Source organism: Rhea americana, unplaced genomic scaffold (genome assembly GCF_003343005.1).
Source record: "Rhea americana isolate MKP2758 unplaced genomic scaffold, rheAme1 scaffold_215, whole genome shotgun sequence".
Taxonomy (NCBI): Eukaryota; Metazoa; Chordata; class Aves; order Rheiformes; family Rheidae; genus Rhea; species Rhea americana.
In genome coordinates, this window is record NW_028186305.1 from 666,212 (window position 1) to 688,362 (window position 22,151).

At 54.0% G+C, this 22,151-nt stretch overlaps 1 protein-coding gene across 3 annotated transcripts; it reads right to left on the reverse strand.

Annotated features, from left to right (window-relative positions):
• Positions 1 to 233: 233 nt before the first annotated feature.
• LDLRAP1 (low density lipoprotein receptor adaptor protein 1) lies at positions 234 to 22,105 on the reverse strand. 3 transcript variants are annotated; one of them, XM_085305009.1, is made up of 9 exons: positions 21,917 to 22,105; positions 17,009 to 17,151; positions 15,148 to 15,260; positions 12,050 to 12,164; positions 8,814 to 8,886; positions 7,944 to 8,027; positions 6,063 to 6,190; positions 3,930 to 3,964; positions 234 to 2,338 (listed from the first exon to the last, which is right to left on the reverse strand). In XM_085305009.1, exons 1-9 carry the CDS (start codon positions 21,999 to 22,001, stop codon positions 2,194 to 2,196), a joined length of 921 nt encoding a protein of 306 aa, XP_085161135.1. In that variant the 5' UTR covers positions 22,002 to 22,105; the 3' UTR covers positions 234 to 2,193. The 3 variants fall into 3 exon arrangements, 2 of the variants coding, with proteins under 2 accessions (XP_085161135.1, XP_085161134.1); XM_085305008.1 differs by having other exon boundaries at positions 6,063 to 6,193; XR_014895849.1 differs by lacking the exons at positions 234 to 2,338; positions 3,930 to 3,964; positions 6,063 to 6,190; ... (3 more) ...; positions 15,148 to 15,260; positions 21,917 to 22,105 and adding an exon at positions 17,398 to 21,881 and having other exon boundaries at positions 17,118 to 17,151.
• Between the last annotated feature and the right edge of the window lie 46 nt (positions 22,106 to 22,151).

The following is a 22,151-nucleotide window of genomic DNA, read 5'->3' on the forward strand; positions in this document are numbered from 1 at the left end:
CTGGAGGCAGCACCACTGAGTGTTTTCTAATTCCAGCCATCATTTTTCCACATGGATAGCCCTGGAAACAGGCTTCCGACAGACACTTACCTCCCCCTCTCCGGTTGTTGTTTTCAGTCGCTTCCTGGCTGTACATCGGGGAGAGAGGGAACACCACCAGTTAGAAACACAGCGGAAAAGCTTCTATATTTTAAAATTATTATGGTAAAAATAAAAGTCCTCCAACAAAGATGTTCCAAAATGGTAAAAGTTTTATTTTCCTCAATACATATATTCTTCACAGCGTAACATTTTCTTAAAAAAACCCTCAAAACTATGTACATACATATATAGTACTGTGCATTTCAGTATATACTCCTAGCTTCTCTAGAAAAGGAGAAAGATCAATGTACAGAGAAATCCTCATGGTCCATTCCTGCAGCACAAGTTCTTTCTTAGAAAGATCACTACTCTCCAAGGAGTCAGAACAAGTTGCTTATTACAACCACTTCTATGTTGTTTAGGCGTTGCTTATGCAGTAGGTTCATGTCTCTAGTGTGTGCTTAAGTAGCATGGACAAACTTTGAATAATTCCTTTAACTGCAAGAGACTGATGCTGCACATGAGATCAAATAAGTCATGGGCACAGTAGTTTAAAGATCTAAAATTGCTTTAAACACAATTTTGCAGGCTAAATGGTGCACACATTTTATTAGGAGACATGATGAGTCAGCTTCACCAGTCCTCAACACCTTATCACAATAACACTTAGAGAAAAAAATCAAATCTAAGTTAGAGTCACTCAGCTGTTTCCTAATAAATTCTTACAGCTGACAAAAAGGTTTCTTTTTTTTTTGCATACAATTTTAAAAGAGTTATAAAGAACTACCAGGGGAACAAATTAGTGTTTCAAAACCAAGTTACAAATCTATAAAACAGATTAGTATATCTCATATAAGGCCACAAACACTGCAAACTGTCAGTGCAACTATTTAGGATCATTAAACTTAATCTTTTAATTAGCATAAGCTTTATATCTCCATTATTTATTTTCAGCTCCAGGAGTATATGAAGACAGCTTTCCATCCCTCACAGGAGCCGGGGCTATCGGGAGGACGAGTACCAGAACACCACCGAAAGGGGCACGATTCGCTAACTGAACATACAGGTATTGGTCTTGCCTAATCTAATTCCATTTGCGTCTATTGAGTGGGCAACTACCAAATGGTTTTGAGACAGTAAAAAGGCATGCACAGCCAAATCCACTTAGCAGAGCTAAGAACACAGATCTATTGYGCTAGGGGATTCGCCCAACCTGCAACTTTCAACATGCCTTAGGAAACCAAATTGTTACTCCCTGGTGTTTTTGCTACTAAAGCCAGCAATGCAACTGAGCCTTAGTATTTCAAATCGCAGCAGAACCAGTGCATGTGAGTAGTCAGTTTTGAAACAGACCTGCAGCATTGCTGGGGTTTTTTGGGGGTAAACAGCTTCTGAAGAGAAGTTACAGACACTGCTTACCTTGACATTTTGGACCATTGCTTTCAGTTCAAGTTTTAAAGTGCAAAACTTCATAGAGTCTTTGGGTAAAAAAATGTCAGTTGCCATATGAAGCTGGCAAAGAAAAGACCAGAACACATATGGATGACTGACAACTGTGAGAGTATCACAGACATTCACAACAAAAGCAWGATCTCTGCTACTGCTTTGATTTTAACAGTCAGCAGCGGCTGCAAATCTCCTCCTCTCAGCCTAGGCAGGTGATGTGTTGTTCAAGAAACAGTGGATTAGTAACAGTTGTGCTTGCAGTCACATTTGCATCTGCAGAACTTTGTCTAGAAATATATATACACAGAGACTTTGGTGTTGCATAGTCTTTTTCAGAGAGGAACAGGCACTGCTGAAGGTTATTCCACTGGTATATTGCCATCTAATACTGTCGATGCTCTACACACCTTCCAATAACATACGTAAACTGTGATGGCTACAAATAAATATGTTGAAGAGCATCTCATTGTTTAGATAAGAGCAAGATTAAAAAAAAAATCTGCAGTAGATTTCTAAAGCTTTGGTCTAAACTGTGCTGTAATATCATCTGACTTGGTGAAGAATCCCCTCAGAAGAGCTCCTTGCATACAGCACCCAAAACAGCATGAATTCAGTCCATAAACATTTAGTGGTTATTCTGTTGTGAACTGTTGGATGCATCTGACCTCAAAACATGAACAGATCATCTTTCTCGCCTGTATTTGAATCTATTTTGTTCCAGTCTACAGGTGAGAGCATTTCTGCACTCTGGATGTCTTGAGCCGTCAGTCCTGTGTCAAGAACATGAGGGTTTGTCCTCGACTGAGCAAGTCTAAGAGGGGAGAAAAAAAATAAAGTCAGAATAAGTCCATGCAGTTATAGCCTGGATACTTGATGCATCAGCAACACAGAATCCTAGCTGCAGCTCCCCACTTCAAAGTCCTCCATTGGAAAGAAATAATTCAAGAAGGGTAGGGGCTGGAACATGGCACTTGCAGATTTTGAGTTTGTAGCAGCTTTTCTGCTAGTTTATCGTAGCATATCCCCTACAAGCATCCAGGGAATTTGCAGTCTGGACATCCTGTATGTTACTGGTGGCTTTTTCCTCCACCAAACTGTTGTAGATGGGAACATCAGAAGCTGGGATCTTATCTCAGGGTAAGGCTCCACTGACCAAAGGAGCAGCCTCATTGAAATGACTCGATTTTCACCACGCTGTGTCTGAAGATGCAGCGAGTGCAGTAATGCAGTTCCCACCCCAGCCACCCTGGCAGCTCTCAGCAGCACTCCTGCCTCCCAGGACCCCAGCCTAAACATTGAACTCTTYGGATTATATCACCTGTGGTAAGACACAACAGGACTCAGACGATATTTAAATAGCCCATGGGATCAGCTTTGAAGGGTCTTCATCTTGGGACATTCTAAATGTTCCACAAGCCCCAATTTGTTGTTGCATTATTAAATATCTCTGAAAATTCATCATTGCAGCAGCAGTTCTCCCAGATCCAAAGGTTAACACAAATATTTGGTGCTTCATACAATGGAGGCATGATGTAGAATAAACCTCAGATTAAATTAGCTGCACATATGCTTTTTAATAAAAAGAAAAATGACCAGCAATGATATTCCATCAGGAACACTTYTAAATGCATCCTCCTTGGCAGATGCACAGTCCAAATACTGCGTCACCCAAAGGCCAAGGGTGAACCAGCAGTTGAGCATCCATCAATGCAAAACAAAAGACCACAACCAACAATATCTGCTTAATTAAGTACAGCAAGGAAGAGAGGTGAGGAAAATAAATGACATTAAGATATAAATTCAAGCATTCCTTTTATCAAACGTGACTTGGGACAGGGCTACCATGGAAGTGGAAACAATAAATCACTCCCAAGACCCAAACAAGACAGAAAGTTCATTTCCTCAGGGCTGAGCCTGCAGTTTTTCGCTCTGCTTTAAACTCTGACTAAGGTCAGCTGYCTGCACTGAAGTGACAGCGCTGGGTTAAGCCCTTGCTACCTCCCCAACTCAGTTAGTCCGAACTTCAGGGTGGAGCGAGGAAGGGTAAAGTCCCCAGTGCACGAAACTGGGCCCAGCGTCCCTGCTGCGAGCGCAGAGGCTGGAAACAGGCAGCCTCAAACCGTCCATTCAAGCAGGAGCAGACAGGCAGGCTGCTTGGGGAATTAAATTCCCTACCACACACAACCTCTCTTTATCCTTAAAATGTTGTCAAAATATTTGACTTATCATCCAGCCTCAAAGCCTATCTTTCAATTAGCAGCTGAGGCWCCGATGGGGCAGCTGCCTAGGTCAGATCACGGCRGCTGATTAGATTAGAAGCATTATTRAAAACCAGTCACTAGTCAAGTCTCCCGAGCTGGTCCCCAACGGCATGAACTTGTAAAAAGAGTTATTAGAATTACCTTGAAAATGCTTCGTCGAGACCATCATCCATTTCCTTTGTTAAAGAGATAAAAAGAGAGAGTAGTTGCTAAGCGAAAGCACAAAAGTGTGTTTAGAGATCTGGCTCCGCACTTAAGCACGACAGACAAAAAATATATATATTGACTTCCAAGTGCCTAAAGCAACGCTCGTATCAGCAATCTGCCTCCTTAGGCAGGTTTTATCTCACTCTCTGCACAAGCTACAGGGTAAGAGATGGCTGGGTGGGTCCAAGCCTCCTCCCCGGGCCCCAGAGCTCAGGCTGGGGGGTGCCGCGCTCACCTCGCAGACCGGGCGGACGGCAGCAGTGGGGCAGGGGCTTGGCCCCTTCCCACAGCCTCCAAACCGGGCTAGTTCTGCCCCAGCACCTGCACGGGCTGGATGTGGCCCGTCAGCCACGCTGCCCTCGGGTCTCTTCGCACCACGGGCAGGGCTGAGCTCCACAGCAGAGACGCTGTGGGAACCTTCCCCCTCCTCCTACGAGGGGAAAACTCTTATCCCACTACCCAGCACCAAGGTGCCGTGCCAGGAAGGCAGGGAACAGCAGGCAGCACTGCAGCCTCTTTTTACAGGGAGCTCTTGCCACATACTGTGCCTTTACACCYCTAACGACTGTTGCTGGCAAAGAAGATTTAACGTCTGGGCTTAGAACAGCACAAGGACAAAGACCCACTGGAGATCTCAGAAAAGCTCTGTGTTTTGCCTAGTCTCTCKGAAGGAGCCAATGCCCCCAAGCTCCCAGCTTGAAAATTGCCACCTTGTTCCAAGTTCACGCAGAGCTTGCTCCAAAACATTCGCATGCTGATCTCTCTGCCAGCCCCCAAACTGCTCTTTGCTCAATGCAAAACAGAAGATATTGCTCTGACTGAAAGCATCTGTTTGCTCTTTATGCAGAGACATATTTTGGGCATAGCTGAAAGCGAGCAGCAGACAGTTACCTAGGGCTGAGCAAGGCAAGCCACTGCCCTCGGCTTTTCAAGCACCCACGATGTGACTGGTGCACACCACAGGTTTTTGCTGAGATGAGGGGCCTGGACACAGCTCAGCAAGATGCTCTGGGCATCGCCTGGGGGCCTCTGGGGATCAGGAACCTGGAAGGCTGCAGCAGGAAATTATGGACTARGCTGCTTGAAAGCAACTCCTGAATCCTTTCTCTCCAATCTGTTCTTTGAAATTTTCCCTTTGAAAGACTTGGTTTTACATGTAAAGTACAAAAATTCTGCAAGATGGGAGCTATCAGATTGCTGATAAGCCTCCAGGATTTGATATGACATAGAGTTGATTTTCAGGCTTAACCTGAAAAGCCTAAAGCTCAGATCTAGCAGACTCAAGAAAGAGGCTCCAGGCAAAGGCCTTTATCATTCAGTTCTCCAAAATTTAGCACACAGCTTGTTTCCAGACAGGGAATGTGGCAGGTACAGTGTCCTAGGTCAGGTCTGGTTCAAAGATCAGCCCTGGTCCTGTTGGTGATGGAGCACTTTTATATAAAAGAGGCTTCGGTATGGATGCACACCCAGACACATGATCTGGGTCATTATTTTTTTTATTAGTGGTCCATGAAACAATTAAGCAAGATGACTTGGGACATTCTGGAGAAGCCATCCATGCTCACACAAGCGAGACACAGCCACAAACAAGAACAAGGGTAAATAAGAGTAATAATGAACATAAATTTAACCTGATTTTAGTGAACAGTAAACAAAAGCCATCAACATAATGAATTTTTCCGCTGAATAGAGCAGTTAGGTGGTCTCTCAATTAAGCGACAAACCACTGAGAAATGCTGTTTGAGAATAAGTAACATTCAATTATCTGACAGCGGCATTTCTCAGGCTGGCTTGCAATCTCTTTCATTTATTTACAGAGCCTAAAAAGGGCACTAGGAACTCAAACACTAATCAATCATTTCTAGTAGGACAGCGAAACCCGGCTCGCTCAGGCATCTCTGAAACCCTGCACGAACAGCTCAGCAGTCCGAGAGCTCCCAGGGGGTTTTGTCCAAGAGCAAAGCCCAGAGGGGACTGGAGCACGCGCATGAAGGAGGGGGCAGCGCCGGCCGGAGAGCATCGCTCCCCGCTGCTTGGCGGGCGCTGCGGTGCCCAGGGCACACTTACCCACACTACGTTGTTATTTACAGAGGAGCTGGGCCCAAACACGCTGTTATCTAAATGCGTGGAGTTTGCACTGCCAGTCAGGGGCAATTTGGCAGGATCTTCTAAATCCAGCAAGTTCCCTGTGGCCACTGCTGTGAACAGAGTAGAGACAGAATTAAGCAGAGGAGGGGAAAAACGGAGACGACACAAAAACAATCCTTTCTGCAGCAATTACTTCTCAAGGAGGAAGCCAGGAGTAGCACCAAATTCTTTCAGCGCAGCCCCAAATTTCAGCACGAAGGAGCCACATTCATTTCAGCTGGGGCTGTGGTTTCAGCCCAAATAATTTGAGATGCCCTATTTAGGCACCCAAGACCCCCTTGACAGGGATGAAGGGGAGGATCAGCCAGCTTATGCCTTCAACAGCCAGAGAGGGAGGCTCCTGGCTACCTGCTGATGTTCAGGATAGGTTGGGATCACCATGGGCAGAGCATCCTCAGGTGCTTTACAGCCCAGGACTGGGAGGAAAAGAGTAACCACAAGGCAGGAGCAGACTTGGGGCTAATATCCTCAGCTCAGCTCTATCTCCTCGCTACCACTTCTCAAGCTCTTCACGCAGCATAAGCAGAGCTGTTACAGGACTTGCCATCATAGCATGAAAACGGCCTTCCAAAATCCAAATCAAGGCCTTCCCCGGAGAGCTGGGATCTGTGGAGATACCCCACAGCTTTGCACATGCATCTGCTGTTTTAAATGGAGAGTTTGGGCTGTATTTAAAAAGCAGGATGAGCACAGCTGGTGCTTTACTTCCCACAATATTCACTATTCAGTATTGCTATAGCAAGTAGGTGTTGTGCCCACCATCCTGTATCAAGGGCAGGTACAGAAATGCCCCAACTGTGAAGCATCAGTCTGGGGCCAAGCAGACGCTAGAGCACATTTCCTACCTCTGTGGCAGCCCTGGGCCTCAGCAGGGCATTTATCCCAATCTGCTATCACTTACAACAGATTCCTCCAGTCCTGGGCCTTCAAGTAAAGAAATGAGACATGCCAGCCTGCAAGGAAGCCCAGTTTAATGCTCTTTTCCTCTGTGCCAAATCCTCTTATCTCTGTGACCAGCATGGAAGAGAGATTAACCTTTTGTCCCACTTCTCCCTGGCTAGGCATCTTGCATTTCAGAGGCAGCAGAGGACCCATGGCCAGGCACCGAATTATACGGTTTTCACCATTTAATTGCTCTGTTTTCACATGCCTCTCCTTCCTTARAGGAACCAAAGGCAGAGCGGCACCAGGATGTCTTCTCTTTCAACCAACCAGGCAGAAACTCTTTTGGGTTCAATACCAACTCAAAACTAAACTTAGCATGCGAGGGTCTGGGGGTCCACACTAACCTCATAAGGACATTATGGCCAGTTTGTCTACAGCAGAAGCAAACAGATTGGAGGTAGAAGGCAGCTGGGAGCAAAGGGGTGCATGTCTCTCCATTAGACAGATTAAAACCAGCAAATACTGACAGGACTGAAATTCATGGTGCAGTTCTCATCACATAATCGCTGCCGGCTGCTCCTGATGCAAACATGTGCTGAGCAGGCACCAGGTAGACCCTGCGGGGCTCTGAGAGGCACTTTCCTACCCAAACCTTCCTTCTTGCTGAAGCTAAAGAGACATTTAAGGGCTCAGCTGCGGTGAGATAGAAGAACCTGGCAGGCAGCCAYGCTGTCCCTGGAGGTCTGTGCAGGGCAGACATCTCTGCTATTACAAAACTGTTTGTTCTTCACTGATCTTCAGAGCCCTCCCAGGAGACTCTCCAACTCAGGAAGAAACCCTGCAGGCATCAGGCTGTTCCTCATCAACTCAGACTCCCCCAGAGCCAAAAGCAAAGCTCTTCCATTCGCGACTTACGTGCTTCAGGGCAGGCAGGAGCTTCAGACTTCGGGCCGTTCGCACCTTCTCCTTCCAAGATGGACCTTTCTCGCTTCTCTTTCTCTGCAGAAGGAGGAAATCCCATCATTGCCTGCCAAGCACTTCCCTCCAAGTTGCTTATGAAAGCATGAGACACAGCCTCGCTGCGACATGCCTCATCCTCTGGCTGTTCTTCCCCGATCTGATGRAGGAATGAACCTGGCAAGGCCAATTTGCAGCTCCAGACCATGGAGACCTCCCTGGTTTCATGCAGGGACATTTGAAGGGTTTTTACCTAGACCTAAAGTAGAATCACGGTGGCACCAAGCCCCCCTCTCTCAACTCTTTCTGGTTGGGGTGAGTCCCCCAGGGAGCAGGGACATGGCAAGGACAGCTAGGACAGGCCACTGGGTCAGTTCTGCCACACTCACCCCAGACTCTGCCTGTGTATTATAATCTTGGATGATGAAAGCAAAMATACTGATGATGGATGCAACCCTTTCTAACATGCTCTAGGTGACCCTGCTGAGCAGGGAGGTTGGACTAGATGATCTCCAGAGGTCCCTGCCARCCTTACTGATTCTATGATTCTATGGCAAAGGTCTGAAACACCACAGACCAGCACTAGGTCCTCCAAAACCCACTTGGGAGAAAACAGTACAGCCAAAATCCAACTGGATTTATGAGGATGTCTAGAGAAATTTGGAAGATGCCTTAAATTATGCCAGAGATTGGACCAGCCTTAACAGTAGCCTGGAAATTTGAAGGGTGACACAGTGCAGAGGGAAGAAAAAAAGACACTTGAAAGCTGGATAAACCCCAAATCATCCCTTCAACTTCCATATGAAGAGTAGAAAGAAGAAAACTCACCTTCCTTGGATGCTTGCCAGAACTCAAATGCTATTTTGAACGCCTGAGCTACCGTTAGGGTGACTGCTTGRGCCTGGAAAGACAGCAGTTAGGCAGCACATTAATGGACAGGTCCTTGTGTAGATTTAAATCATTTGGAGGTTTTGCTTTSCTGATACATGTTAACCTGAATCCAACCAGTCCTCTGCTCCATGCGCTCCCCCAATGCACGGCTCTGAAAGTGTAATCAAATATTGATGGAAGCAGGGACCTGCTGCTCCATGTCGGACACGCAGCCCGGAGCAGACAGGTCTCATAGGAGCAACAGGAAGGTGCAGGAGGCAGGGAAGCGGCTGCCACAGGCGTCACGCGGACCTGGGCAAACAAGTGCCCCTTCTCACGCCCGTGCCCACGCAGCTCTTCATGCACGGACCTGATCTGAACAAGCGCAAGCGCTGCACGACCCAGCGCCAGAACCTGCCCATTCGTCCTTGCGACTCCACGTGCCACACTTGTGGCCCACCAGCTGCAGGACCAGCACCCGTGACACAGCAGCCCGTGCCCGACGCAGAGCACCGCGAGCTCCCGCCTTGGCTTTTGCTTGCTCCCCCAGGAACGAGGAACATCTCAAAGTGAACCAGCATCTCTGCAAGCCCCAGCGCCCTCACAGCTCTCCTCAACAAGGAGCAACCTTATGGGCATAACGTGGGAGACCCAGGAGAGAGCTGGTGCATGCTCTAACGGGGCCGCAAGCATTCCCACGCCAGGTCTGAGCGCCCCGAGCAAAGGGAGGGAAGTTGGGGTGCGGAGGGCGGCACAGGGCAGGGACAAGTCCCTGGGGTCTCCCTCTTATTCCTCCGAGCTAAGCTGGGATCATGCTGGCTTAGACCAGCACCTTGACTTTACTCTGCAGCAGCCTCGAGCTGGAAGCACAGTCGGGGCCATGGCTCGGGAGCAGAGACACTTCCACCTTCAGTCCCTCCATTTCTTCCCAAGCCAAGAGCTTGAGTAGCATTAAAAAAAAAAAAAAAAAAAACACCCTTAAGCAGCCAGCGTTGCTTAAGATACCTAAATAGTGATATAAATGCCAGATGCATTAGAAGAAGGCCAAGCTTACTACCAGTTTGAAGCGCAAGGAGATAAAAAGGACTGCTTTGCGAGGCTGACGCACTGCAGAAGCCTTGAGGCTTAAGTTTGTTTTACAAAGTTGCAAGCTAAACGAACCCAGATCCCAGCGTCTGTAACCCCCCCCCCMTCCCCGCACATTTCAGAGGATGGGGGCACGAGGGGAGACCAGGCTTCTCCYAAGAGCGAACCGCTCCCGCGTGGGAGGGGAGGAGGAGACGCAGCAAACCTATCCGCGCCACTGAAGCCTCACAAAGCGCGAGAGCTCATCTGAACGTCGGAGCTATTTACATCTTTGATGGAAGTGCAAACGCTTTATGGCAAAAACTTAAATATGGTAATTAAGTATGAAACTCCTCACAGCTGTTTACAATTTAAGCTGTCACATCTGAATCAAGTTTAATAGACCCAGCTACCGTTGAGAATTACCCATGAACTAAAAATATGGACTAATTATATGCCAGTGACTGGTAGCTATACACACATGCAGGGACCCTGCTCGCAGGTAGGGACAGTCCACRGTCTGGAAGGARGGCATCACTTTACCTTTTATCAGCRTGACATTTGTGCATTTTATAGGCAGACAAAGAAAAAAAAAATCTAGTTTTTGCCACAAAAGGCCTTGGAGAACTTTATTTGGAGGGAGACGTACTGAGCTGATGTACCACGGAGATAATTCCTTTAGCACTGGAGAGATTTAAATTTTAATTTGCAGAGCGAGGCTTATCTTCGCAGAGCAAGGATGGGAGTACGCGCTGCAAAAAGGAGAGACAACTTGTAGCTTCCATTATTCTCTCCCCAGAAAAAAAAAAAAAAAGGGAAAAAAAAGAGCCAGGAGAAGGAYGGAATATTAACAGAGCTGCAGTCGCCGTGGCCGGGCACCACCAGCCGCGCTGCCCTGCCTGACCAGGGGCAGCTCAGGGGGACGCCGGAATCGCTGCYCGGGCTGGACCAAAGCCACCGCCTCGGAAACGGCCCTCGGCCTCTCGGGTGGTTGTTTTGGGAAGGAAGGAAGCACATCCTGGAGATCCCATTCTTCTCCTAAGGCCACCCCGCAGGCAAAGCCCCTCCAGGGGAAGGACTTCTGCCGTGGCAGGGGTCTGRCCTGTCCTCCCCCTTCCCTAAATCCCTTCCTCCAACTTGTTCTCACGGGAAGGGACCTCGGCGCGGCYCCGCGCCCTGCTCCACTCGCGCGCGAGACCCAAGGGTCTGCTTGCAGCTCACGCCCAGGGACCCACTTCTCTCCCGGGCCAGCTCTTCAGCGCTGGGTCTGTGCCCGTCCTGACCAGCTTGGAGCGCTGCCTCTGCGAGATGCACTGAATCAGAAAAAAAAAAAAAAAAACCCCACAAGCGGGTTCGAAGTAAGAGCCAGAGACTATTCCACGTACACGTCTCTGCTCCAGGCCCTGATCCTCGGCACGCGGGCGGCCCCAGGCCCCGCGCCGCGCACCGCTTCCCGCAGACAGCACACCGCCACGGCCGCAAAGCCGCAGCCGAGAATCGCACCGGGAGCTTCAACCGAGAAAACCGGAACGAAGCCGGGCTGAGAACGGGGGGCAAGGCCAGAGGTGCGGCTGGAACGCCTTCCGCCAGCAAGGGCACCTCGGCGGTCTCGCTGGAGACCCCCTCGCCTGCCAGAGCCTCCAGGTTCAGACCGCGTCGCCCACAGGGCAGCCAGTTCCCGCGGAGGTGGCCACCGCGCAGAGACAGGGTCCCAGCCCCCGGGACTGCAGCAAGGCAGAAGGACTTCAYGTGCAGGCGAAGGGACACGTCCTCTCACCGCCGACCCAGGCCTTGGGGACAGAAGAGCTTTTGCTTGTCACTGAGGGATGACTCCAGGCCAGAATTACAGCCGCTCCGGGTTCCCAGCCCGCGGCAGCGCTGGATCTCTCCGGAGCGCGACGGCCAGCCGCCCGACGACGTTACGCTCGATCAGCTACCTGCAGGCAGGTCGGTAAGCTCTGCCTGCACACAGCGGCACCCTCGCGGGTGCTTTCCGGAGGCCCTTAGCTGGGAAAGGACCTCCACCGCTGTAAACACGGGCAAAGCTCMTATTTCATCGCAGCCCTGGCCCAGCCCCTCTGTGCTTCCTCCTCCTAAAGCCACATCCCAACCTCTTCCTCTGGACTGACCATTTTCCGTTTGGTACAGAGGAAGGCATGGCACTCCAGGTTCTCATTGAGCTGGTTCTGGGCAATGTAGGCAAACACTTTATCGTGGATCTTGTCTGCCGTGCAGTAGGATATCCTGAAAGACAAAACGAAACGTCTTGTCCGGGGCACTGCACGCAAGGGACATCAACCAACCCCTCAGATCTACTAGCAAGCTCCTACACCAAGGCTTTGAGCACCAGGGCCAAGCAGGGAAGACAGAGGGAGCGCAGGAGCGTTACACCAAGCTTCGATACACGTCCTTCCCAAAGCCAAGAGCGGAGGAGTCAGTGCCACTGGCTTAAGCATAAGAGAGGCCCAGGGCACCTCCTGGTTGGACAACTGGCCTCACCTTAGCAAACCTCGGTGCTGCCACCGAGCCGTCAGCTGCTGCACAAGGCCATGGCATGAATGCTGTGTATCGTGCACAGAGACAAGACAGCAGAGAAAATCTTCTGTCTTGTGGAAMAGGACAGGTTAGAGAAGAGAAAGACTCTGCAACATGCCAGTCTGGGACTACATCTAAAAAATGCTCTGCCTTCAGAAGAGAGACTCCGGAAGATTTTCCTTGGAGGAATAACTTGCAAGGAAAGAGAAGGACTTGTTCTGAGACTACAAATTAATCTTGAAGCTCCCCTGTGCTTTCTCAAACCAGGGAAGGAAATTGATGCAGGAATGCCCAGGAAGAGCTGTCAGACAGGCTGACATTCAGACTCCAAGATCCGCAGTAGCAGATGCAGCATCCCGAACCGTGCAGGACGCAGCGGGAAGCTCAAGCCTCCCTCGGAGGAGCATCCCCTGCGAGGGCTCCCATCCTCCGGCCCCCGGGCTGGGCAGGGCTGACTCAGAAACACTGAACAAGGCTTTGGAAAAGCAACAGGCCAACCTGTCCGGAGACCACCGGGCTGCGAACGAACGCTGAGCTCCCTCCTGCGGGTTCCTCAGCGTTGGCCGTTGCTGCCTGCCCTCGCCCCGGAGTCCGCCGGGCCGGGGCGCGAGACGGAGCGCTCCCGTCTGGAGTTGGCGAGCAGCCCRGCCGCGAGCAGCCCCGGAGGTTTAGCGCAACGTGGCAGACGCTAGCAGCAAGCCAAAGCCTCTTCTCTGGGAACGCGACAGAGCAAACAGGTGTTAAGGAGAGAGAAGGCAGGAGAAAAAGTGGGACACTGCTGAAAGTTTTCCCATTGCCCCACATTGCCCATTCAGCTCATGCTTTCGCTACCCAGGAGACTTCCTAGAGAGGGGAGAGGAACGTCCCAGTTCCCAGCAGATGTTAGGACTTAAAAAGCCACATTCAAAATTTATTTACACTGCATTAGTTTCTCCTTGTGTGTGAGGACGCCTCTGCTCAGTGGCCTGTATTTCGTCTCGCAGAGCTGTGCTGTGCTCTGGATTAGAGGCGCTCGGAGGTTTACCCCTTTCCCCTGTTCTCGAAGCGGCACGGCTCGTCTTTTAATAACTGCGACAAAGGTCGTCTGCAGCGCCGCGCCGCAGCCTGCCCGCCGCCCCAGCGATCAGCGCAGTATACGATGGCCATCAGTTTTCAAGGAGAGCGTAACTCACCCCCGCCGCTGAAGTGACCCAGTTTTGTAACCACGAGGCCTCTGCGCACGCAGACGAGGTGAGCAACGCGTCCAGAGACGGAGGCTGCACTTTAAACGCCGCCGCCCCATCCCGCCACCCGCTCGAGCACCCGATTTGGGACCGACCATCCGATCGGTAAAAAGCCAAACAAAAAAGACGGTGGAGGTTTCGGGGAAAATCTCCCAAACCAGCACCTGTGAGGCGCGTTCACAGAGCAGGGTAAGGACCGAGCCCCTCCGCGCACTCAACCCCAGCTCTCGCTAGAGGCACCTGCCCTCCCGCAGAGCTGTCCCCGTGCCGACAGCCTGTTCAAGAGGTACTGACTTCAGCCAACTGAATCAAGGGGATGCTTGCGTAGGAGCACTGGTCGGAAGGGACAGCTTTATAGCCTACAGTTAAGGACTCCAGGCAGAACTTAAGGCAGCATCTAAACACCTGGAGCCCACGGCTCTGCTTGCACCAGGCTTTCCACCAGCACAGCAGGACCAATTTCACCATGATCACACCCATGTTCACAGCTTCTTCAGCAAGTTCTGCCCTTTAACAGCACAGTTTTATTTACTAGGGAGAGTGGCAACCTCAACTCTGGTGGCTTTAAGTGTCTGCTTAAGCAATTTAGGCTGGAAGAAAATGAGCAGGTTAGTAGTCCTGTTAGAGAGACAGCACCCCGAACCCCGAGCTCCCCATCTTGTGTTTAGTGAAGGCAGATAGTGTGGCAGGGTGAAGGACAGAAAGCAAAGCACGTTCAAGGTAAGGGGAGAAGGGACACAAAACATGGCAATGGCCAGATCCAAGCTTAGCTCTGCTCCTCCAGGCCTGTATCTGCCTCCAACAGGATTTTTTTTTTTTTTTGAAAGAAACACTTGCAAAAGCTACAGTAGTGGATATGGATAAAGCATCATTGCCTTCCCCTCCCCACACTAGTGTGAGGTCTCAGCAGCTGTCTAAGCCCTGCTCTGCGTTAGAGCTATTTAAACACATCAGAGGTGAACAGCAGAGCACGGAGCAGCTGGCTGGGGGAGGGCAGCCCAGACTCGAGCGCTCACATCCTCACCACTTCACAGATACCACTTCGCAGATACCCTTTCTCTTGCCTTCATGCTGGATTTTTTTAGCATTTCTGTTGTCAGGAATACATGTCAGGGTAAGGCCACTGCGTGGCTGCAGAGCCCTTGACTGAGGATCAGTAGTCTGCACACACAACGCGTTTGGACTCATCGTGTTTTTCCTTTTCCTCCCACACACTTACTGCACCAGACATGTATTTTCCTTTGGCTTGTGATGGCATTTAGCAACCATCCTTCTTCCCCCATCTTTGTTTTACTTTAAGACACGACGGCCAGAAAGCTGCTGGTCAGGCCTGAGCAAAGATCAGAGATGGTCACACAACCTGCCCAGGCAAAGGGCTCTGAACCCAGCAGAAATCGGCCCATCCTTGAACCGAAGCAGCTGAGGAAGGCACAGGGCACGTACACACTGCAGCGCATCCCATAACGTACCTGTATATGGAGATGTTTTCTATCAGCTCGTTAGTTCCACTGTCATTTAACACGATCCCTCTGGGAGAGACTTTCAGAGTAACTTTCTGCAGCTTCTTTCCACTTGCCTTAGCCTTTGGAAGGAAAAGAGAGAGGAGGAAAGTTACAGGCTTTTAMCACCGCTACATCCAAAGCAGCAGAGCAGATCAGTTACTCTAGATACATACTACCTAATAGACATATTAATAGCTCTCATTAGCACTAGACTGAATTTACTACCAGGTGTGATAAGGCACTTGTTAAAAACTTTACCTTCCCTGAAGCAGTGATTTATGCTGGCATTAGCAAGATAAGGACATGCACCCTCTACCCCATACAACATGTAGGTAATTCACATCTCACACCTCCACAAAGAGGATTTCACCGTGCAATCAGCCCAGGGAAGAGGCTGGGCTGGCCAGGCTGGCCAAGGCCATCAGTGTTGGGTGAAACACTGCGGAGTTTTGTCTTTAAGACCAGAGCGAATTCACCGCGCCGAGCCGTGTTGTGAGCGGGATGGTCCTGCAGAACGTGGTTTCACGGGGCAGCCGGCTTTCAGCCCGGTCTCGGCCCTGCACGGGGGTGTGCGTCATCCCCCGGCGTCCCTCTCACTCGGCCACATCCGAGAGAGAAAGCCTAGAGCCAGGAGAGCTCYGCAGCAACTCGTCTACGTCTGCGCTCCGCCTAACCCCTCTGCTTCTCAGCACCTCTCACAAGTCCACAAATCCCAAGRAGAGCAGTCCAGGCTGGTTCTCAGGCTCCGTGCGGCAGTCTGACACAGCTGCACATCAATCACATCTTGCCAAGGCAGCRGGGCAAAAGAGGCGACGGGTGAACCCCCCACAGCAGGCAGACAGTTCCGCAGAATCTCTAATTTTTCAGCCTCTAGCACAAGTCCACTAAAAGCTGGAATAGTTACTCGAAAACTATAGATCTAGCTCCTCAATCCTGCTCTCTTGGACCTTTCTTGAGGAGCATCCAGCTTGGCCGACGGTCAGTCCGGCCCTCTGAGGCTGGCATCCATCTGAAGGCTCCATCCTCGGCCGTTCAGAGCAGACGTGAAGGGCTCTGCCAGCGGCTCCTGTTTCATGCAAGCCGCTCTCCTCCCTAGCACGTGCCAGGAAAGGATCCTTCATTACCCAGTGCAGTTCACCACCCCATTGAGTTTTATGGTGGTTAACTGTACAACTGGGTCTCTGCCTCATTCAGTTTTATAAAGGCTTAAAGAAGCATTAATTTTACTTGGAGAGCCCAGCGAACGAGGGCAGGGTGGTGGTGTCTATATTGCCTGGAACTGAAACAAACTGTCCTAGGCACTCCTCCTCTTAACCCTCTAAATCCTGGGAAGAGAAAAGCCAGAAACGCATGCCAGGGCACAAGCCCAGGACTTGGTCATGCGTTGGTGGTACTCAAAACACTGCCACTGTCCTGCGTGCGGAGAGACGGCCAAGGGGAGGCTGATTTCACTAGGTCAGATGCTGCTTCCAGGTCACATCAGCTTATCAGGTGGAGCCAGAGCTCAGACACGTAGTATCAACTTTCTGCAGCCTGACCCATCGGATGGGCTAGGGCTAGCCCCTRGGGCTTCCGAATACTGCTGCCTGCATTTCCATCTGCACTGCCAGGTGCTGCGCAGGGGCCCTGCTCACCTCTGAAAGCGCCAGACCTGCAGTCCTCGTGCCTCCCCCCCGCCCCGGGCTGCAGACGGAAAGCATCTCCCCCAGACCTACWGCTTTAAAAACTGTTACTACTGACAGACTTGTTTGAACAGGACGAGGCACGGCCCCACTCGGTGGAGCGTCCCTGGCTGCTCCGGGACGAGCAGCCCAGCACGGATACTCACCGTGGCTACGATTCTTTTGACAGCAGCCGCAGAGAGCTCTTCTCCCTTGGGCTGCTCCACCAGCGTCATGCCCATGTACTTGAGCCTGAAGAGCATCCCCTCCAGCAGCGTCTCACGGGTATCCGTCCAATTCTCCGGGAGCTCTAGAGAGGCAATGAAGAGGATCTTGGATTCTCAAATGCACAAGGATTCCCACTTCAAGCCCCCAGARAGCATCTCCCCATATGGTTTGGGTGATGCACCATCACAGAGCCACATGTTCACTGGTGGGGAGATCCAGAGGCCACAGCATTCAAGAGAGGGTTTAGAGCACGACCAGGGACCCACAGCAGCCTGTCATCACCTTGTCCAAGCAAAGCTTCAGAGGAGTTCGCAAGGGAGGCGAGTACCTGCCCCTCACGTCCAAGACCTGATGCCTGTCTTCACCCTCCTGCTGTGCAATGGCCCACGGGGAGCTGGGGCCGGCATTTGGGTCACGGCTCAGGGACGTCCGGCAGAGCGCAGCTGCAGCCCGTCGGGCTCAGCACAGGGAGAAGAGCCTGTCAGTGACCCCCAGGGACTCAGGTCCCGCGGTGAAGGCGAGAGGAGATGCAAGCCACAAACTTCAGCCCCACTCCCTGCGTCGGGTGTGGGAGCCAAGAGGCACCAGCTGAAGTCTAAGTGATGGAAACCAGGAGGCAGCGGTCGGCTGGGGCCACGTATCAGGAAACGCCTCTGGGAGGGAGGTTTGGGGGTAACGTGCCTCGAGCAGAGCTTCCCGCTCTCCCGGGGGAAGAGCTGTCTGGTTACGGCAGCGCTGCCGACCCGGAGGACAGCACAGCTCCGCGCCAGGGAGACCTCAACCACGTCGCCCTCCGCCCGGTCCAGCTCGGAGGAACAAGCTATGGACCTCGGAGACGCGCCGGCAGAAGGAAGCTTGACGGAAGATCCCTGTTCGCCASAGCTGCCACGAATTCCCCGGGGAGCCAGATCTGGGAGCGCTCCGGATGCTCGGCAGCGTAGGCGGACAAGGCAGTGAACTTCATGCGGTTTCCGGGGTACAGCCGCGCGGCTGGCGCGTTCGCAGGGGAAGCAACAGCTCCTCGCGCCATCCCACGCAGCCAAAACGAGCCGCGCAAGTGCCGGGGGAAGCCAACAGCACCGCCACGCTACAGCGCCAGGACTTACGGCAGCTCCCCGCTGAGACGGGCTGCGGGGGGCAGAAACGAGCCCTCCCAAGGGAGGCGGGCAGAACCGAACCCCTCGCGGCAGACCCGCGCCGGAGCACCGTCACGGCCACGAGTTCAGCTCCTCTCCCGCGCCGCGTTGCGCGGCTCTGCAAACAGCGGAGGTTTCACCCAAATCCGCCTGCTCGCTTGCTTTGGGCTCACAAAACCCGGCAGCGCCGCGTGGTTCCCACTGCCCGGATGGCACGGAAGAGGCGCCGGCGCACGCAGGGCCCCGCGCGTCTCCTCGCCCCGTGCGTCCGGCGGATCGCGCAGCGTCGCTCCGGGCTCGCGCGCTCCCGGCGGGCTCCGTTCACCGGGACCGCACAGGGAACGGGATCTGCAGCTACCAGCGGGGCTTGCAGCCGTCGGCCAGTCCGGCTGCTTCGCGGGGCCTTCGGGGTGCTGCCGCTCCGGCTCAGCCCGGACCCGCTGCTGCGGGAAGCTCCCCCGGCCGGGGCRATGCGAGGAAAACAGCTTTTTTTCCTTGGCCAGCCTGAGCCTGCAGACAACCCGCTCCCGGAGCTCAGCGGCTGACCGAGGGCACGCGAGACGCTTCGGTAAACCTGCACCGTCTGGAAACAAACGGTGCCAACGAGACCTCGGTTTTCTCAAAAGCCAACGGTGCCGCTGACGTCCTCCAAAGCCGCAGCAGCCCGAGGCAGGCGAGCGGGCCGGGCCCCCGCTGCGGCCGGGCGCTTCCCCGCCGCGCGCCCCGGCCCCGCAGCGCCTTCCAACCCTTCCAACCCGCCGGCAGGCGAGCCTCGCCGAGGAAGAGGAGCCTTCGAGCGCGCAGCGCGACGCCGGGGCGCCGGCGGCTCTGCTCCGCCGCGAGGCCCCGGGCACAGGCAGCTCGGCTGCGCTGGGACGGAAACACGGGTGGTTTCAGTTCAGCCACTGAAGTACTTTCAGAAAGGAAGAAGCATTCGAGGCCACGAGGAGGCAAGCGTCAGGATTCCCCCAACGACGACGAGCAACGCTAGGCGCCCGCAGCCCCCGGGGCGGCAGCGCGCCCGGGCGCCGAGCGGCCGGGACTCCTTCCTCGCGCTCGTGCACCCCGGGCCGGGCTGGGGCCGCGTCCGCGGACCTCGAGCATCCCCGGGGATGCACCCCGGGGCCGAGCAGCGTGTTTCTGCTCGCAGCAAATGCCAGCTCAGCCGGCGGAGGGGAAAGGCGAGAACGTCAGAGCTTGCCACCAAAGGGGCAGGAAACCACAGGCCTGTTCAGATCGGAGCCTTCAGGCTCAAAACGCGTAAACAGAGACCGGGAGCTTAGCGCAGGTCCTCCTCCACGCATCCTGTTCCGCGCGATTTATCACCACTTTATCCAGCTTCAGTTGATGTAAGCAAATGCATTTAGGCCTCACCTTAGCTGAGGGCACACTCACACCAGGCAGGCGCTCAGGCCCGCAGGGCCAGCAGGTCCCTCCCGGGCCGCGCGCGGTGTTTCGCAGAGCAGACGCCGGCCCTGGCAGACAATTCGCCCTCCTCGTCGCTCGGGTTTACTCAGCAGGCAGCAAGGCTCACACAACTTGCAAGCCTGCTTRCAACATCGAGTGACAGCAGGCTCAGAACGGTTTCCAGCCCAAAATCAAGAGCAGCTCGGCTCTCTAGTTACCGAGTGACATATCTGTCAGMTACGTTGCACAAGGTCGCTTTCTGAACGCACTGCTCCAAGTCCCAGCGCCAGCGTTTACGGCGATGGAGCCAGGCTCCAGAGTCCTCAGCGACGTCCCAGCGCTGCCTTYCAGATCCCACAGCTACTGGCCTCCTAATCCTTACAAAAAGGCACAAAGATCCAGGGTAAATCTCATCAGGAGATTAGTAAAATCAAGAAGTTTGATCCTGCCTCCGGGCAGCRAGGTCTCCTGGCACGGGCGCTTCCCGCCTGGCGCAGCAGCAGCTGCCCGGCGCCTACCCGGCGCGGGGCTGCGATGCTTCTGCAMGCTGCCAGGGTACGCGGAGCTTGGCGCATCCTCGCAGCAGCTCTGCTGCTCTCTGGAGCAGCCGGACCGCCACGGCAGCCCWGCACCCTGCCTGCGACAGGCGGCTCGTGCCGACGGCCCCGTTTTGGGGCCTCCGTTTCCCCACTGCTCTTTCAGCGTCGATGCAAAACGCTGCGGGGAGGACGGCAGAGACGGGGGGAGACGGCAGCAGAGCGCTGCCGCTCGCCAGCCTCGCGGGAAGCGGCCGCTCTTTGGAAACGCCAAGGCCGGTGCCTGCTTCCCGCAGGCAGGGCCGAGCGCGGGCGAAGGGGCCCAAGGAGCAGCGGGGGAACCRGGGGCCGCGCCAAGGTGTGGGGCCGTGGGGAGCAAGAACCAGTCCAGACACACAGAGCAGAGCTGGGGGGACCGGGGACAGAGCGAGGCAGGGTCGCCAGATTAGTGGGACGAGGTGAGAGCTGCTGGCAGTGAAATCACTTTTCTCCCAGCTTCTCTCTCACAAACGATGAGGTGGAAGGTACCAGGGAACCGTTTGCACCGCAAATTACAGTAATTCTCCAAAGCCCCTACAGAACGCGATACCAGGTCTGACAGGAGCAACCAATTTAGACGCAAACCCTCTCAGGCGTGGGAAGCGTTGCACCGTACCCGGCGCACAGTGCTGGGAAAGCTGCGTGTCCCGGCCAGCTAATAAGAGGAAAATTGCAGACAACTGTGGCTGGGACTGTCTGGACACAGCGCGGACACGGGGTGGGGAAGGAGGCTGCAATTCTGCGCCCGGGCACAACCTCTCGTACGCGTCCCGTGTCCTCGGTGCTACCRAACAAAAGCCAGTCCAGGCTCTTCCTCCCCTCCAGCCGGGCTTGTTCCAGACCATAGCAAGAAAATGCTCGGTCAGAGCCAAGAGCCGAGCGGCTAGTCACCCCGGCGCGCGCACACGCGCTATCACATGCTAGAGCGAGCCGTGGAATGAGGCCAGAAAATGCCTGCCAGGCGATTTGCACTCCATCCCTCTCGCTCGCAGTACCTGCCTCGTCTGGATTCTCCCTCCTACCTGAGAGGCAAGAAAAAGAAGGAAAAAAAAAAGAGAGAGCAGGGCAGGAATGCGCCTCTGGACGGCAAAGCCAGGAGAAGGAGCCGGGTGTCTGCACAGGGGCTGCTCCGAGGATGGAGACCCCCGTGTCCCCCGGCAGCGGGGCGACCCCGGCAGGCGGGGGGCTGTGCGGGACCCCTCTCCCCGCCGYGGGACCCTGCCCGGGCTGACGCCTGCCCCTTCCCCGGGGCGTCCTGCCCGAGCCGCCCCACGGTGTGGGGGGCAGGGGGGGGCACAGCACGAGCAGCACCCACGGCCCGGTGGGGCAGGGGCACAGCCCCCGCCAGCCCTGCACCCACCGTGCAGGGGGGAAAGGGGGAGGCGAGAGGGGCAGGGGGTGCAACGGGGTGGGGAAACATGGGGTAAAGCGGGAGAGGAGAGGGCACTGCAGAAAGAGGGGAAAAGGCGTAAAAGCAGGGAGTGACATGGGGGAGCAAGGGGGGTAAAAGCAAAAACGGGGTGCAAGGGGGGGGCGAAAGGAGTAAAGCAGGGGACAAAAAGTGACTGCAAGAGGAAGAAAATGTAATCGGAAGAGGGGGCTGAAAAGAGGGCTAAAGCCAGGGAGAAAAACGAGGTGCAAGGGGGGGGAGGAGGCAAGAGAGCGAAAAGGAGGAGTTAAAGCAGGAAGAAAAAGGCCTGCAAAGGCGGGGGGGCCGGGGGAGCCTCACTCTTGTGGCGGCCGCCGGCCCAGGGCGGCTTGGCGACGCTGGGGCTCCGCAGCAGGGCGCGGCCCGCCGACTTGAGCGCGTCCATCGCGGCGCGGCGCGGCCCGGCACGGCCCGGCACGGCACGGCACGGCCCGGCCCGCAACTCCGCAAACTTTCCTGCCGGCGCTGCGCCGCCCTCGGCGAGGGATGATCGCGTGTGGGAAGGGGGAGGCGATAGCTATGTAAATCCCGCCGC